At 48.9% G+C, this 15601-nt stretch overlaps 1 protein-coding gene across 18 annotated transcripts in view; it reads left to right on the top strand.

Annotated features, from left to right (window-relative positions):
* The window catches only part of plekha5 (pleckstrin homology domain containing, family A member 5), a 116688-nt gene that overhangs the window by 87676 nt on the left and 13411 nt on the right, over window positions 1-15601 (top strand). For 10 of the 18 annotated variants that reach the window (XM_031583266.2, XM_031583256.2, XM_031583262.2 and 7 more), the window contains 7 exons: window positions 1630-1745; window positions 4014-5306; window positions 9295-9853; window positions 10307-10390; window positions 12313-12432; window positions 13099-13152; window positions 14338-14418. In XM_031583266.2, coding sequence (XP_031439126.1) covers window positions 1630-1745; window positions 4014-5306; window positions 9295-9853; window positions 10307-10390; window positions 12313-12432; window positions 13099-13152; window positions 14338-14418 — 2307 coding nt within the window. Of the gene's footprint in view, window positions 1-11; window positions 1045-1071; window positions 1459-1586; window positions 1746-4013; window positions 5307-9294; window positions 9854-10306; window positions 10391-12312; window positions 12433-13098; window positions 13153-14337; window positions 14419-15601 lie in introns of those variants that run through there. The other 8 variants (XM_042710085.1, XM_031583268.2, XM_031583261.2 and 5 more) reach the window with 5 other exon arrangements.

Genomic DNA, 15601 nt, shown 5'->3' with positions numbered 1-15601 from the left:
TGAGCCTTTTTTTCTTTTATCACTTTCTTTTTTCAAGAACAGTTATTTTGTTTAAAAAGATTTTGTGAAAGATGCTTTGAGAGATTTTCTCCCAAGTGTTCTCTGTTCTACCTCAAAGGCCTCTGTGGATTCCTAGACTCTGCCTTGGGTACCAGTGGCATATAAACACAGAAGGAGATAAGGAAAGAGCGCAAGGGAGAGGAAACAAACACACACACACACACACACACACACACACATCTGAGAAATCACCAGATAGCTTGAACATCCTCCGTCCAGAAGTCCTTCATTTGACTTTTATTTCTACCGTCATATCAACAACTGTGCAATCAATCGATGGTGATGGAGGTGTCCACATTATCTTCTGTCTTATGTGGGCAGATTGCACCGTGGGGGTGGGTCTGTGGGTCTGCACTGCTGCAGTGAGCACCCACCTCACCAGCAGGGCTTGGAGCCAGAGACCATCCCAACGTCAGTCTAATTTATTGGGCTATATGTTAGCCGATTTAATTAAGACCTGCATAAATGGCAAGGAGTCGCCCGGCGCCTTACTGTGCCAAGAGGGGCGGAAATGGTTGATGGAGGGGCGTTGCTGATGGTTAGCCAAGGTCACCCGTGGACACAGAGCGTGGGAGCCTGGGGCTTGGGGGTGGTCAGGCCAGCTTGCAGCTGGTAGGGACCCTTTCCAGAGTCATCAGGGCCGCTAAGCCCTGTCACAATCAGGTCAGTCCCACGGCTCAGCGGCACCCTCATCCCAGTACCATGGCAGTGACCCGGCTCACCTCCAGACTCCTTGCCCAGACTTTCTCGTGACCCACTTAGAGAGAGTGCCGTGTCTTTTTTTGTATGTATTGAGGGAATTTTGTTTGTGAAAACAGTGTTCTATTTTGGTGTTTTTTTTTTTTTTATTTGACACTGTGTGTACTCATTCTATGCTTCCTCTGTTTCTTACTCTTTTTCTCTCAATAACCCGATTTCTCCGGAGCGGGCCCCGCTTTCTGAGAAACTGCTGTCAACATGTTTATCCACTTCTGCTGAGTCACGGTGAGTCCAACCTTGTTGCAGTCGAAGGTTCAGCTCAGTGAATGTGTGTCTGTTCTGCAAAACATAACCTTCAACAGTTTACCCATGGTCCTCTCTGTTAATACGACATGACAGTGTCCCCCATGAAAAGGTGTTTTGTGCGCCGGGGAAGGATGGACTTGCACTTTTCATTCCAAGCCATCAGTTCCCTCGAGCCCGTTGTTCTCAGAATCGCCTCCTAAACTGTATTGAAAGACTCATTTGTGCCTGCTGCTGTCAAAGCCAATTTAGTTCCCCTTCTCAAGACAACGACACGGTGGGCTGTTTTCTTTTTTTTGGTGGAATCCCTAATCGACAGCCAGCTCATCCTCTCATCAATGAGTGTCTGCCTACACGTAGCAGGAAGCAATTTTACCCCGATTCACCATCACCAAGGTCAATAGACAGAAGCGTTCACCCATTGCAGAGCTATTTGCTGTGCGAGTGGATATCACTCAGGCTTTTTACCTCGTCTGTGTAATATTCTCATTGAATTTGTGTGCGTGTGTGTTTCTCTCTTTCAGGTTCCTCTCTCCTACCACGTTCTACTTTTCCCTCTCCCACTAGGCGACACACCCAAACATGCGGACGTACTACTTCAGCACAGACAATGCCAAAGATATGGAGTCCTGGATGAAGGTGATGACAGACGCAGCGCTGGTCCACACGGAGCCCATCACCAGGTGGGTACACCATGGCAGACAGTGGAGGAGCCTGTCAGAGAGGCTAGGCGTGCAGAACATCACTCAAGGCCATTGTGTCTGGGGTTTCACTGCCATTTTCCACTAAGCTACAATACAATACTTTTTTTATTAGAGATCAGTGAGATATGCTGTGTGAATGCTGCTCTTGAGATATTCCATCTGAACACCTCTGTATCATCAGGATCATTGTCATTACTTGAAAATATTGAAAGATCGGTATCCATCCAATCCATTTCAACCATCGCTCATGAATATTTCTTCTTCTACAGTCTACTGAAATAACATTGTATTGGTTGTATTTAAATGAATCACAATGCAAAGGTAGGCAATAAAATGAGAAGCATCCAAAAGAATAGCTATGACAAGGACAAGTGGAAAGTGTTGACATGAATCACCTGATTCAAGGCTTATATCTGGAGTTATAATGGACAATCAGTGTCTTTTCAATCTTTTTTTCTTTTTGTGATGTTGGCTTTCCCATCAGGTGCTGTCATTATTTGATGGCTCCTACAGTGCGATGAGCTCCCTCACTGTCTGCCTTTGATCTCTCCAAATTACAGCCTCATCACCTCAAAAAAACAGCTCCTTCTCCAGATATCAGATGTATAATATTTTTGGATTCCGTATTCCAAATCTCCTTCCCTGAGCCAGGGGGCGAATCTATTTGACGTGTTAGCGTAGCTCAAAATCACATCCAACGGGGTGCAGTATCTTTTGCCGGGGCTCTTCATACTCAATACGGCAGCGGTGCGTAATCTCTCCCTCTTCTCAGAGCCACAAGCTGTTTGGGACCCCCCGGGCATGTTCACTGTACTCAAGAGAGCCTCAGAAGCGCAGGCTCTTCACAGTTGTGTAAGCAAAGGAGAAGGTTTGTGTGTGTGTGTGTGTGTGTGTGTGTGTGTGTGTGTGTGTGTGTGTGTGTGTGTGTGTGTGTGTGTGTGTGTGTGTGTGTGTGTGTGTGTGTGTGAGTGTTTGCATATGCTAGAATGAAAGAGGTTGGTAGGTTTCAGTCTTGGCGTGTGTGTGTGTGTGTGTGTGTGTGTGTGTGTGTGTGTGTGTGTGTGTGTGTGTGTGTGTGTGTGTGTGTGTGTGTGTGTGTGTGTGTGTGTGTGTGTGTGTGTGTGTGTGTGAGTGTTTGCATATGCTAGAATGAAAGAGGTTGGTAGGTTTCAGTCTTGGCGTGTGTGCGTATGTGTGTGTGTGTGTGTGTGTGTGTGTGTGTGTGTGTGTGTGTGTGTGTGTGTGTGTGTGTGTGTCCGTCCGTAGGTGTGTGTTCCTGAGTCACTGTGTATGTGCATGAGTGACTCAGCCAGTTAGGTAAGAATGTTCTGGAAACTACAGACCTGGAGACCCGAGCTGCTCCGTCCCTCAGACCGACAACATTAACTCACCCTACGACCCCCTCTATGAGCATGCAGCTGAAGCACGGGCCACAAGCAGATCCCAAGTGATTTCTTTAATTACCGCAGGCCGCATGTGGTACTCATAATCCACTGAGAAAGAGTCTCCATATATCTATAAGATATTTCTACAGACTATAGACCTTTTGAGTCTGGAATTACTGTTGGAATAAGTGTAGAGATGGCTTTGCCCTAAACCAGGTTATATGTTCTGGAAAGGCTGTTGCTACATGCAAAAGTTAGGCAGTTTGGGTCTGTCTTGCTGAAGTGAAAGGCGTTGTTCTACTGGGAAATCGGGCTGCCTACATCTTGGTCCTCTAGGCCGTTTAGACATCTCTGACGTCCCTGAAAGGTTCGTGCTTTCGCTTCCCCTGCGCTGTCTTAGACTCTGAAACGCACCTCTGTCACGGAGCTGGAAAGGTTGAAATCCCAGGGCTTCTGTTTGTTTTGTTTTTTTCTTCTGTATTTCACTGTGGAAGCAGGCTTGTCAGAGGTAGAGCTGGAAGCCCATGTCGCCAGCAGGCAGCCTCGTTTTAGAAACGCCGCGTTTGGCAGTCTGTTCGCTCTTTCCATCTCTCAGCGGTCGGAGATGTGTAGGTGTGGGTCAGACTGCCTTGATACTCCTGCAAAAGGATAAACTATTTTTCTCAGGGTTTCTTCATACAATGGCTGTGTACTGTTTCAGTTGGGGTATGCGTCTTTCTTATCTCTTCTGTTTTTTGTTCTGCTGAACTCTGCCCATCTTTCTCTCTTTTCTAGTTTAGTCTGTTGTACTCGGTAGATCTCTCTCTCTCTCTCTCTCTGTTTTAATCTCATTCTCTCTTTTCCCTGTCTTTTTCTCCTGCAGGCTAGATAAGTCAAAGGGCGATTACCGGAGCCCTCAGGAGGTGAACAACATGCTGAACCACCGAGTCCTGACTCGGCCCGAGATCCAGAACAACGAACGCAACCGGGAGCCGTCCCGCGCCGAGGAGAAGAAACAGAAGGCGGAAAAGTCCGGCAAGCAGGACCACAGCCACCGCTGCACCCTACAGAGAGACGGCGACAGGTACACGCTGCAGAAAGACGGGGAGAGGTACACCCTGCAGAAGGACGGAGATAAGTACTCCCTCCAGAAGGATGGAGAACGCTACTGCCTACAGAAAGATGGAGAGAGGTACACGCTTCAGAAGGACAGTGACAGACATGCACTGCAGAAAGAGGGAGAGAGGTACGCTCTCCAGAAAGACACTGAGAAATATGCACTCCAACAAGAAACAGACAACTATGCTACACACAAGGAAATCGAGAAATACGTTCTCCAGAAAGATGGAGAGAGACATACCCTTAAGAAAGACAGTAGATACACCTCGCAGAAAGACGGACAAGTGTATGCTTTGCAGAAGGACGGACAGTTGTATGCCTTGCAGAAAGACGGGGAGAGACTCACCCTGCAGAAGGACAGCGAGAGGTACACTCTTCACGAAGACGCAGAGAGACACACTCTCCACCACAACACAGAGAGGTACGCTTTGCATGACACAGAGACATATGTCTCGCAGAAGGACATTGAGAGGTACCCCCTCCAAATGGATGCTGAGCAACTGGTCCCCCAGCTGGACGGCGACCACCCCGGCACCCGGCGTGACGCCGACCGCTACGCCTACCAGCGCGAAGCGTCCGTGGAGGCCGGTCGGCCGGTCACCAAGATCAACAGCATCAAGCTGCAGCCGGAGCAGGCGGCCGCCATCGCCGCTGCAGTATCCTCCTCGCGGCAGCTCCAGCTCCAGCAGCAGGCGGCCCACCAGGCGGTCCAGCAGCAACAGCAACAGCAGCACAAGCCCAACCAGCACAACGGCCCTGGGGAGCGCAGCCCGCTGGGGGATGTAGCGCTGGTGCAGCCCCCGAGAGTTCCACCCCACGGCCAGGGCCAAACTCAACAGCAGCAGCAGCAGCAGCTACAGCAGCTACAGCAGCAACAGCAGCAGCAGCAGCAGCAACAGCAGCAGCAGCAACAGCAACAGCAGCAGCAACAGCAGCAGCCGCTGGGCCACGAGCCCGAGAGGACCACGAGCCTGCACAGGACCAACTCCATGCAGCAGCTGGAGCAGTGGGTGAGGGCCCACCCGAAGGTGCGCCCCACTGAGGATGACCCCAGGAGGTGAGCAGGTTTGATGGGAGAACAGGGGTCAGGTTATGTGGAGAAGGAGGATTTGACTCCCTGCTATGAATAACAAGTGGGTGTGTGAATGTGTGTGTGTGTGTGTGTGTGTGTGTGTGTGTGTGTGTGTGTGTGTGTGTGTGTGTGTGTGTGTGTGTGTGTGTGTGTGTGTGTGTGTGTGTGTGTGTGTGTGTGTGTGTGTGTGTGTACTAGATCAACCGGATGTTTACTTGAACTTTTTATGCCTGTCTTACATCATCAGTCATTTTTGCTCTCCCAACTGCATACGGAATGATGCTGACAAGCAACAACATCGTACCTCTTTTTGTACCTATCTCTCTTCTTTCTCTCACCCACACACAAATACACCCATATACAGAAACACAAAGACAGGTCCAGTCTGAGATCAGCAGCAGACAGGCGTCATTCTCTCTCTCTCTCTCTTTCTCTCTCTCTCTCTCTCTCTGTGCTGAAAGCTGAAAAGGCCCCTGCTTCTCTCCGAGTCATTTATCTCACCCACACATACTTTCACCCCCCTTCCCCCTTCTCTCTCCTTCTCACCCCCCCCCCCACGCCTGCCTCCTCACCATCTCAGCCCTGAGTGAGCTGAAAGCTTGTTATGTCGGCGAGGCAGCCGCACCACACACTGTATCGCTGTCAGGAAGCATCCCCCTCATTTTTGCCCAGCCTTGTTTGAGACGGGAGAAGAACAGGAGTGTCTGCGCACTGCTCTCCCGCTTCTCTCTCACCGCTTCGCCCCCCCCCCTCTCTCTCTCACTCTCTCTCTCTCTCCACTCGTTCGGTTCCGCTCTCCTACGCTGCTCAGATGAATAAGTTATGGACACCGTGTCCCCAACTACAATGCCGGCGAGTGCCTTCCATAAGCGTCGGTACACAGGACGAGAGTGCGAGGATGACAGGGCTAGCGCGCTGCCTCCATTTCCCATTTAAATGTTAATTTGGCTCGTATCCATCAATGCCCCTGTATTTCTGCATGGCTTCGCCCCTCTTTCACCACGACACCACTCTCTCTGTCATTGTTTTGTCAATACATGATGTTACCAGTGGTATTATACGGCACAAGCACAATATGCTTTCGAACAGGCAGTTAATGCTTTGTTAGCTTCCTCGCTAAGTGTCCTGCAAGCAGCTAGGAGACTCTTAAGTTGTCAGAGTGATCCATTCAATGTCAGGGCTGAGGAATCTTCCAGATGAAATTTCTTCCCCTGTGTGTCTCCCACTGACAGCCAAGGGTTTTCTGTATTCAGTTCAGTGCCCAGCCCCAGCACACTTCAGACAGCACAGGACAGGCCTTTGTGATGCTCTCCTTCCAGACCCAAAGCCTCTTCATTAGGGGGCGTCTCAGCCACGGTTCACGAAAGGCTTAAAAACACAGCTGTGGAGAGAGGGAGAAACTGACATTGTTTTCCCCCGCTGTTTTGAAACGCTTTTGTGCCATTACAACTATTTATCTCAAAAACACTGTCAGCACAAATAGAAAATTACACCAGAGAACGATGATGGTTCATGCTTCCGGGTGTCGACAGAGGGAGATCGAGCAGAAACCGCGGTTGTCCGTCTTCACAGAGTTGTTCTCTGTGAGGGCTGGGTGACAGATGTTGTTTTAATTGTGATAAAGCTGTGTGAGCTTGGCTGTGGGCATGGGGTCCTGGGGCATATGCCCCACTGAGGAGCTGGCACATGCACAGGGAGGACATTTTTTTCCCTTTTTTTTTGTATGGTTGCGATTTTGACTACTGAGTCTTCCCGTTCGATTTCCTCTCGTTTGATTTTTTTCTTCTTTCTTTTCGCCTCCTTTTCTTTTTGCTCTCAACTACATAAGAAACAAGTGTGCCAAGTCTGTTAATGATTCTCTTAAGTGTCCTTCAGTCGTGATGCTGAGGCTCAGAACAGCTGGATCGCTGCTGCTCAGCGCCGGAATGCAAACATCTGAGGCCCTCCCACAGCTAACCCTGAGTGGGCCCATAGATGGAATAGATGATCATACCTGTCACTGGCCTATTGCGTTGTCTGCCTCGGTTATTACGATGAGCGTAACCCAAATACTACTGCACCGAATTTCATAGGCTACTAGAACTGTGTAACTGTGTGGCTTTAAAACGTTGAAAATATTAAAACATCCTAAAAACAAGTGGCATGTATCTCTGTCAATTCATGGCCAGCGGATACAGAACACTGCAGTGAGAAAACATCACTCCCTGAAAATATAAGGTACGTTGAAGTGACATATATCTAATCCAGGGGTTGAAGCATAATTATTAACACCCCCACCTCTGGAGTCCGAGGGTGCGGATTCGAGTCCAGTGCAGGACTGTGTAAATTTACATAAAACAGCACAGGGAGCAACACAGGGAGCAACACACTAAAAACCCATCACGTGTGCTTACTTTGACAATTTTATGTCCACGAATGACGCCCAAACATCAAGTCCTGCACACTTCACAGTCTAATTTCACGATGAAATTGTGAGCCTATCAATAAAATAGTTCAACTGCTGCATGTGTTCAACAAACTTAGCTGTAACTAGCTTGCTGTGTACACTTTGCCAGTGACCAACCCAACACTTCTTACCATTATATGGTCCACTACAAGTTATCCACGGAGTACACAGCAGGCAGTCCTCTGTTATTTCAGTTATGAAGCATAATGTATGGTAGACATGATGAACTAGTAGCAAGTGAGTTGTTTAATCAGACCAAATCTTTTTTTTTTTAGCGCAGCCACATTTTATTTAGTTTTATTTAGACTTGACAGAACCAAAACTGCGATGGTAGCAACACTTAGAAATTCTGTTAGAGCATTTTAAACCCACATAAAGCCAAGGAGACATGTGTCTGACTTTCGATAGAAGAGCATGACTGCTTCCAGACGATTGCTTTCAACTGGTGATAAAGAACCATGTTTGAGAAGCTTTCTATTCACTGCAGCGAGCTTCGTCAAAACTAGCGCGGAGGGAACGTCCCCAGCATAAATGTCCTTTCCTGCAGCATAGTGCAGGCGAATGTTAACATCTTTCATAGTGAGGATACTTATCATTTCAAACGTTAGTTTGACAGCCGGGGACGGGGGCCGCCTTGCGGGGGCTGTACGGGTTTACTTTGTGGCCAAGCTGCTGCACCATGCTGTGCTGCTTTTCAAAAAACCAGATCCTGTGCCCTCTGCAGCTGTCCTGTGTTTGTGTATGTGTGCGTCTGTGTGTGTGTGTGTGTGTTTGTGTATGTGTGCGTCTGTGTGTGTGAGAGAGTGAGTGAGTGAGTGAGCATGCGTTCGTATACGTGCATGTGTGTATTTCTGAGCCAAGTAATCAGCGGCTCTTTTCAGTCTTCACCCCCCCCCCCCCAGCCTGAGTTGAACTTGGCACCCCCTGAGCCTGGTTGGCACGAGATGACACGGTCCTTAAGATTGGAAGCTGTCCATCCTGCCGATCTCCGACTGGCTGGCAGCAGCTTCCGGTGACGGAGGGAGGGATGGGGGGAATACAACGGCTCCGCTCGTGACCGCATTAAGTGCGTGTCCTCCTCTGCAAAAACAACCCCTCCATGATCCGCACATCTGTCTGATTTGTCTGGCGGTTGACTTACCGCAGGCGAGCCACTCGTATTATCTGCTCACTAAGCACACGTTTCGGGGGCACAGAGGGGTCAAAGGTGAAGAGGCGAAAAGGCCACGGGGAAAACCAGAGACATGTTTCAGCGTTGCAGCTCAGCATGCTGTCTTCCCTACGATATGGTAATGATTAAGTCTTTAATTATAGCCCCCAGGAAAAACAGGGAATTATCACGAAGTTAAAGCTAGGGCTTATTAGCATAATTCTATTATGAGAGAACGCGTGCAGGTAATTAGAAGCAGTTTCCACTGAACACTCTTGATTTAGGGGCCGAATAGAGATTTTTATTCTGCCGATTAAAGCCTCTTCTTAATTTTCTTATTTTTTACCTTTTCTTCTTTTCATCCTGCGTGTCCCCAGCATAACCTCCTACCAGACGCTGCCAAGGAACATGCCAAGCCATCGGGCACAGGTGGTGCCGCGCTACCCGGAGGGCTACCGGACGATGCCGCGCAACAGCGGGGCTCGGCCCGGCAGCGTGTGCGGCTACCCCACCTCAACCTACAAGCGCGGGGCTGGCAACAGCGTTGGTGTTGGTGGCGGTGGCGGCTCCAACTACCACACCCTCACCACGGCGACAGCGCAAGAGAAGCGCCGCTCCATGCGGGACGACACCATGTGGCAGCTATACGAGTGGCAGCAGCGGCAGGTGATGAGCCAGCGGCAGACGTACGCCACGCTGCCGAGCCCGCGCACCATGGCCGACATAGCTGAGCACGCGGCAGCCCCTGGCGCCCGCGCCAGCATCGCCCAGTCCATCCCACCCTCGCCCTCGCACGGCTCGCTGGGGGGAGGCATCTACCACACCTACTCGCCGCGCCGCTCCTCGCACAACCACGCCACGTGCTCTGAGATGTCCTCGCCCATCTACCGCGGGGACCTGTCCATCGACCGCCGGCACAGGGTCCACCCCACCAAGGTAAAACAAAGGAACACCCTCAACCCCCTGAGCCTTCCCTGTGTGCCATTCATTAGCTCCCAGTCAAGGGGTTTCATGCAGACACAAGAGTTTGTCTATGATGTTTTTAATGGTCATTCAATGCTATCACTTAAATTCTCTCATGTTACGTTTTAATTGTTACATTGTACTTGATGCAAGATATTGGTTTGTGATGGCATATTACTATTATATAAGTCAAAGTATTGGCATGGAGGAATTGTAGCTCATTAGTACAAAGTTTTTGGTCAACACATTGCAACTCTGTTAAGATGGCATTACCAGTCAGCTTGCCAGTGAGCTGTATTTTGCCAAGCACCACTCCACACTCCACCACAGTTTGTTACTGGTTGGCTAAGTGTCCCCTTCCTTTGTCAAGACTCTGTTGTCAGCCTGCTTATGATATTGACACCTTTACCCCCATGTTCTCTCCAGTATGCCTACCCACCTGACCGGAGGTCCATGCCCATGGCGATGCCAGTCCAGAGCATCACCCCACAGTCCCTCCAGGGCAAGACGGTGAGATAGTCTTGTCTTTTTTTGTTTCATGTCCCTTTTACAGCTTGTCATCTTTTTTACAGTAATATTTTTCACTAGGCATGTAATTGGTAGACGGTGCATAGTTTACCATCAATTATGCACCTGCAGTAATCTGCAGTAATTATAGAAGGCTGTTGAAAGAGAATTCAGAAGCATTGAGACGAAGGTAGCATTAGGGTGGGTTGAATCTGCACAGTTTCCTTATGACAGGAACAGACTAACTTTGTTTCCTTTTGTATATCTGTCTTGTCCTTATTGCCAGTGACAGAGTAATCATAGGATGAGATGAGCAAAAGCCACTGTGAGAGTGAAATGGCCACAAACTAAACTCTAAATATTTCATAGAGGTAATTGAGCGAGCCTCCTCACAAAAGTGAGCCCTTTATGAATTATTTGCTCGTCTCTGGCCTCTCTCAGACAGATGTTTGCCACTTGCAGGCGAATCAATCAGGGTAGATGGCTCTGAAACGCTACGCCATTTATTTTTCACCCGCCTATGTGCAGTGACTGTGGAACAGAAAAAGCATCACAGTGAGAAGAGCCTGGAATTATCATGGGCTTACTCTGAAGACTTTCCCTTCAAAAACATCAAAAGCTGTCTCTGGACAGATTAGCTTTGTGTTCACATTGAAGCGCTGTCAGGTTTATGTTTCTGAGCTTGCTTCCACCCAGCCAAATCTGGGGATCACATTCTTTTCCTATCTCCATCCATAACTAAATGTGTCCAACAAAACATAGTCCTGTGCTTCCTACTCACAGTATGCTGGAAGTCAAGGATGTAGAATTATAAGAAATAATTCATGTAAACAACATTCAAACTCTCCCTTTTATATGAATTCAAAGTAGCATTCTATTTGTCCACAACATTTTCATTCCAACCAACCCAGTCCGTGCCAGTGCAGCCCCTGTGATGCCAAGGCAAACATTCTAACGCCCTCTGTCCTGTCACATTCCCAAACTCTGGAACTCTGTCCGGTCACATTCCCAAACTCTGGAACTCCGCTCCACATTGAATTACCACCAACCATCAGAGCACCTGTTCAGACCCCTCCAGTCCCCCAGTTTAGGACCGCATCCAACCCCTCCCATCTTCTTTGACATAACGCCACTCGACCAGTCACCTTACCAACCCCCCCCCTCATGTCCTGGCCGGTCACTTCCAGGCCAGCAGGCCTGATGAGGTGCTAACGTGTGCCTCCTGTGTCTCCCAACCCCCCCACCCTGCGCCCCCACCGTGGTGCAGCCAGAGGAGCTGATCTCTGGACAGATTAGCTTTGTGTTCACATTGAAGCGCTGTCAGGTTTATGTTTCTGAGCTTGCTTCCACCCAGCCAAATCTGGGGATCACATTCTTTTCCTATCTCCATCCATAACTAAATGTGTCCAACAAAACATAGTCCTGTGCTTCCTACTCACAGTATGCTGGAAGTCAAGGATGTAGAATTATAAGAAATAATTCATGTAAACAACATTCAAACTCTCCCTTTTATATGAATTCAAAGTAGCATTCTATTTGTCCACAACATTTTCATTCCAACCAACCCAGTCCGTGCCAGTGCAGCCCCTGTGATGCCAAGGCAAACATTCTAACGCCCTCTGTCCTGTCACATTCCCAAACTCTGGAACTCTGTCCGGTCACATTCCCAAACTCTGGAACTCCGCTCCACATTGAATTACCACCAACCATCAGAGCACCTGTTCAGACCCCTCCAGTCCCCCAGTTTAGGACCGCATCCAACCCCTCCCATCTTCTTTGACATAACGCCACTCGACCAGTCACCTTACCAACCCCCCCCCTCATGTCCTGGCCGGTCACTTCCAGGCCAGCAGGCCTGATGAGGTGCTAACGTGTGCCTCCTGTGTCTCCCAACCCCCCCACCCTGCGCCCCCACCGTGGTGCAGCCAGAGGAGCTGACTCTGCTGCTGATCAAACTGCGGCGGCAGCAGGCCGAGCTCACCAGCCTCCGGGAGCACGCGCTAGCGCAGCTTATGCAACTAAACCTCGACACCAACAACCCAAAGGTCAGACCCACACACCTGCCTGTGTGTGTGTGTGTGTGTGTGTGTTCGTGTGTGTATGCTATGCTCTTGGCACGCCCCCCCCCCCTGCCCAACAAACAAAAAAACAAACAAGCCACACAAATGTGTTTGTTTGTGTGTGTTTCAGAAGCATGGTGCTTTGCTTTGACCGTTTCTTGTGGTATGTGTTGTGTCGCTATCAATAAAACGATTTCCTTGTGTGCTTTTGCTAAAAGCAATTTCTTTCATTTTGCGGTATTGCTAAATTTTTTATGAACTGTTCCTACTGCGAATGACCTTTTTTTTTTTTTTTTACATGAACCGTGTTATGGCCTCGATGCTTTGCATGCATCTGTTGTAAACAAAAAGCATGTGGTCAGTTTTCCTGTCTTCTCACCAGTAAGCCCACAGGCATGCCCCTGAGTTGTGTACTTATCGCGTATTGCATACTCCAATGAGTGCACTTATTTTAGGATTGCACAGCCTTGGCTTAGAGCTGAAAGTTGCTTGTCAAAAACAGCTCTCCTCTTCTTCTCTCTTGCCTGCTTGTCTTTTTCTTCCTCCTGCGTTTTTCTGCACCTCTCACTTCTCTCTTCTCTTTTCTTTTCTTCTCTTCTCTTCACCTCTACTACTGTTTTCCTGCCGTCTCTTCTCTGCTGACTCCTCTAGAGTGATATCCTCTCCCATCACCTACAGAGGAATCTCATGTATTTCGACGGCCAGGTGAGGGCACACCATCCCCCTACTACTTACTCGCTCGCACACATAAGACGCGTCCACACTGCTAGAGTTCCTGTTGGAGTGCTTCTCTGACAAGCCCTCTTGCACTCTGCCCCCTGCCCCACAACACACGTACACACAAACACACACACACACACACACACACACACACACACACACACACACACACACACACACACTCACACTCTCACACACCTCTTACATTACTTAAAGATGTTTCGCTCAGAAGGGCATGTTGTGTGGCTTTCTATATTGGGCCAGTTTGCCTCATAAGTAATTAAGTGTGATGAGCTGGGTGGATCCAGCAGCAAACAGTAGCCATGTGCCGCACAGAGAACACACACGTCAGGTGCTATTATTTCATACATGACTTATTTAATTTTTTAAAGCGTGATGGTGTGGTGAAATTTTCTTTGTATTGCTGAATGCTGTTTAGATTGTCTTTGCAGATGCAGTCATGGCGACGCATACTGCAGAGATATTGTATTTGTGTTTGTGTATTTGTGTGTCTGTATGTTTGTGTGTGTGTTACGTGAGGGGTTGAATATGCAGTATTTGCTTTATCAAGGTCATTCAATCAAATAGAATGATTGAAGAGGAAAATCTGTCTGTTGGGTTCTGGGCTCAGGTTTCGCAAACTCCATCAGGCATGTCTAATGGCGGGAGACGGTTTAATGTGCTGTTGATTCTCACAAAGCTTCGGAGGTCTCCCGCACCGCCTGCACTACTCAATTGGATTTTGAGAAGGTCAGGTGTAGGGTGTTATTTGAAGTCGCAGGAAATACCACGGTACTTTCCAAGTTGTGGGCACGGATGGAAAAGCATCAGTGGCTCTGCTGGGACTCGGTTTTCTAACTGACCACGTCACAGTGGCTCCGGTGACTCCAGCTCCCGTCCTGGTAATGTGGTTTTAGAGCGGGGAAACAGATGAGCAGTTATCCACACAGAAATACTGTACACACACACACACACACTGACACAACCTATGTATGAACATACAGAAATGTACTCACATACATGCTTATGCAAACACACACACACACACACACACGACACCTTGATGGAATCACTGGGATAGTGGCTAATAGTGTTTTCATTGGACCCCTGACTGTGGTATAAATTGACATGTGCTATGTTGCTCCCTCCTTCCCTTCGCCACTGGACTAGATGAAGGAGAACGAGCCTTTAATCTTCATGATACACACTATGATTGAGAACTCTGCGCCAAGGCCTCAACTGTACCAGCAAGTAAGGTCGCGGGAAACCGACGTCCATGCACCTGCCTGTTGTCATCGACCACTCTCTCCTCTCCTCTCCTCTTGTTTTCTCCCACATTCGGATGCCGTCACCAAATGTCATCACAACTTTTATGTTTTTTAGCGTCTTGCGTTGTTGGTTGATTACAGCACATCACATTCACCGCTTTCCTTGTTCAAAGTCCACTGCCTGTGATGAATGGGATGTCAGTTGCATCAGTTTTAGGCCCCAGAGATCCATCACCTCTCATTAGTGACACTTCCCACTTCCTTTGTGTTCCCCTTGCCCTGCACTGTTTCCACTGGGTGCAGTGCATTGCTCAAGACATTTTGGATCATATGCAATGATGTCCCTGGTTTCTGACTGTATTTTAGTGCAAAGTAAATCCCCAGCTGACAACCTTTCATTGTAACCAGAGTTTTGGCCAGAGCTTTGCTCTTGAAAGTCTTCTCCAACTCTAAGGGCATTAGCTGCAAACAACCTGGCCCCTCTTTGAAAGTAGGAGGGTGGATAAGGCGGGACGGGCTTGGTTGGGCGGTCAGAACTATGAGTCTGGCGTTCCCGCTGGGCTTTGGGGCTTGATTTAGCGGCGGGCCTCTGCGAGCTTTTCATTAGTCACGCTAACTCAGGCCCTGACAGGCCCTTACCAGGGGAGCGTAATTAGCGCGGCGCATTGGCTGGCCTGCCAGTGCAGGTCCTCCCTCCTGCCCAGCTCTGGCCCCTTCCAGTGCTTCACAGCGCAGCCAGCTCCTGGAACACACCCCTGTTCTGAGCCGTAAGACACAGGCACTGTGGGTTCACTTGACGCCTCCAACCTGCCAATGCCAGTCAGCCAGGACAGGCTTTGATATTTCACCTCATCAGATCTCTTGATGATAGTTTGCAGATGAAGTTTGTCCACCAACACCCAAGGGATTGCTTTAGTTGGAATTAAAGGAGCACACATCATGCATTTAATTTGAAGGTTTTCACACCATTCAGGTTTTGTCATATTGTTGTGGTTGTTTTGGTTGTCGTCTTGTTGAACCTTTTTTCTGACTGTGAATCACGCCAAACATTGTGGAATGGAGATCCCCCCCCCCCCCCCAACCTCCGGCTTCAGTCTACACCAGCTAGCCACCCCCACCCTACCCCCCGCCCTCCTTCCAACCGCCTGCCACTTTTGTGACCTTGA

The sequence above is a fragment of the Clupea harengus genome, chromosome 16 (genome assembly GCF_900700415.2).
Source record: "Clupea harengus chromosome 16, Ch_v2.0.2, whole genome shotgun sequence".
NCBI classification, from domain to species: domain Eukaryota; kingdom Metazoa; phylum Chordata; class Actinopteri; order Clupeiformes; family Clupeidae; genus Clupea; species Clupea harengus.
This window is presented reverse-complemented; position numbering and strand designations above follow the sequence as displayed.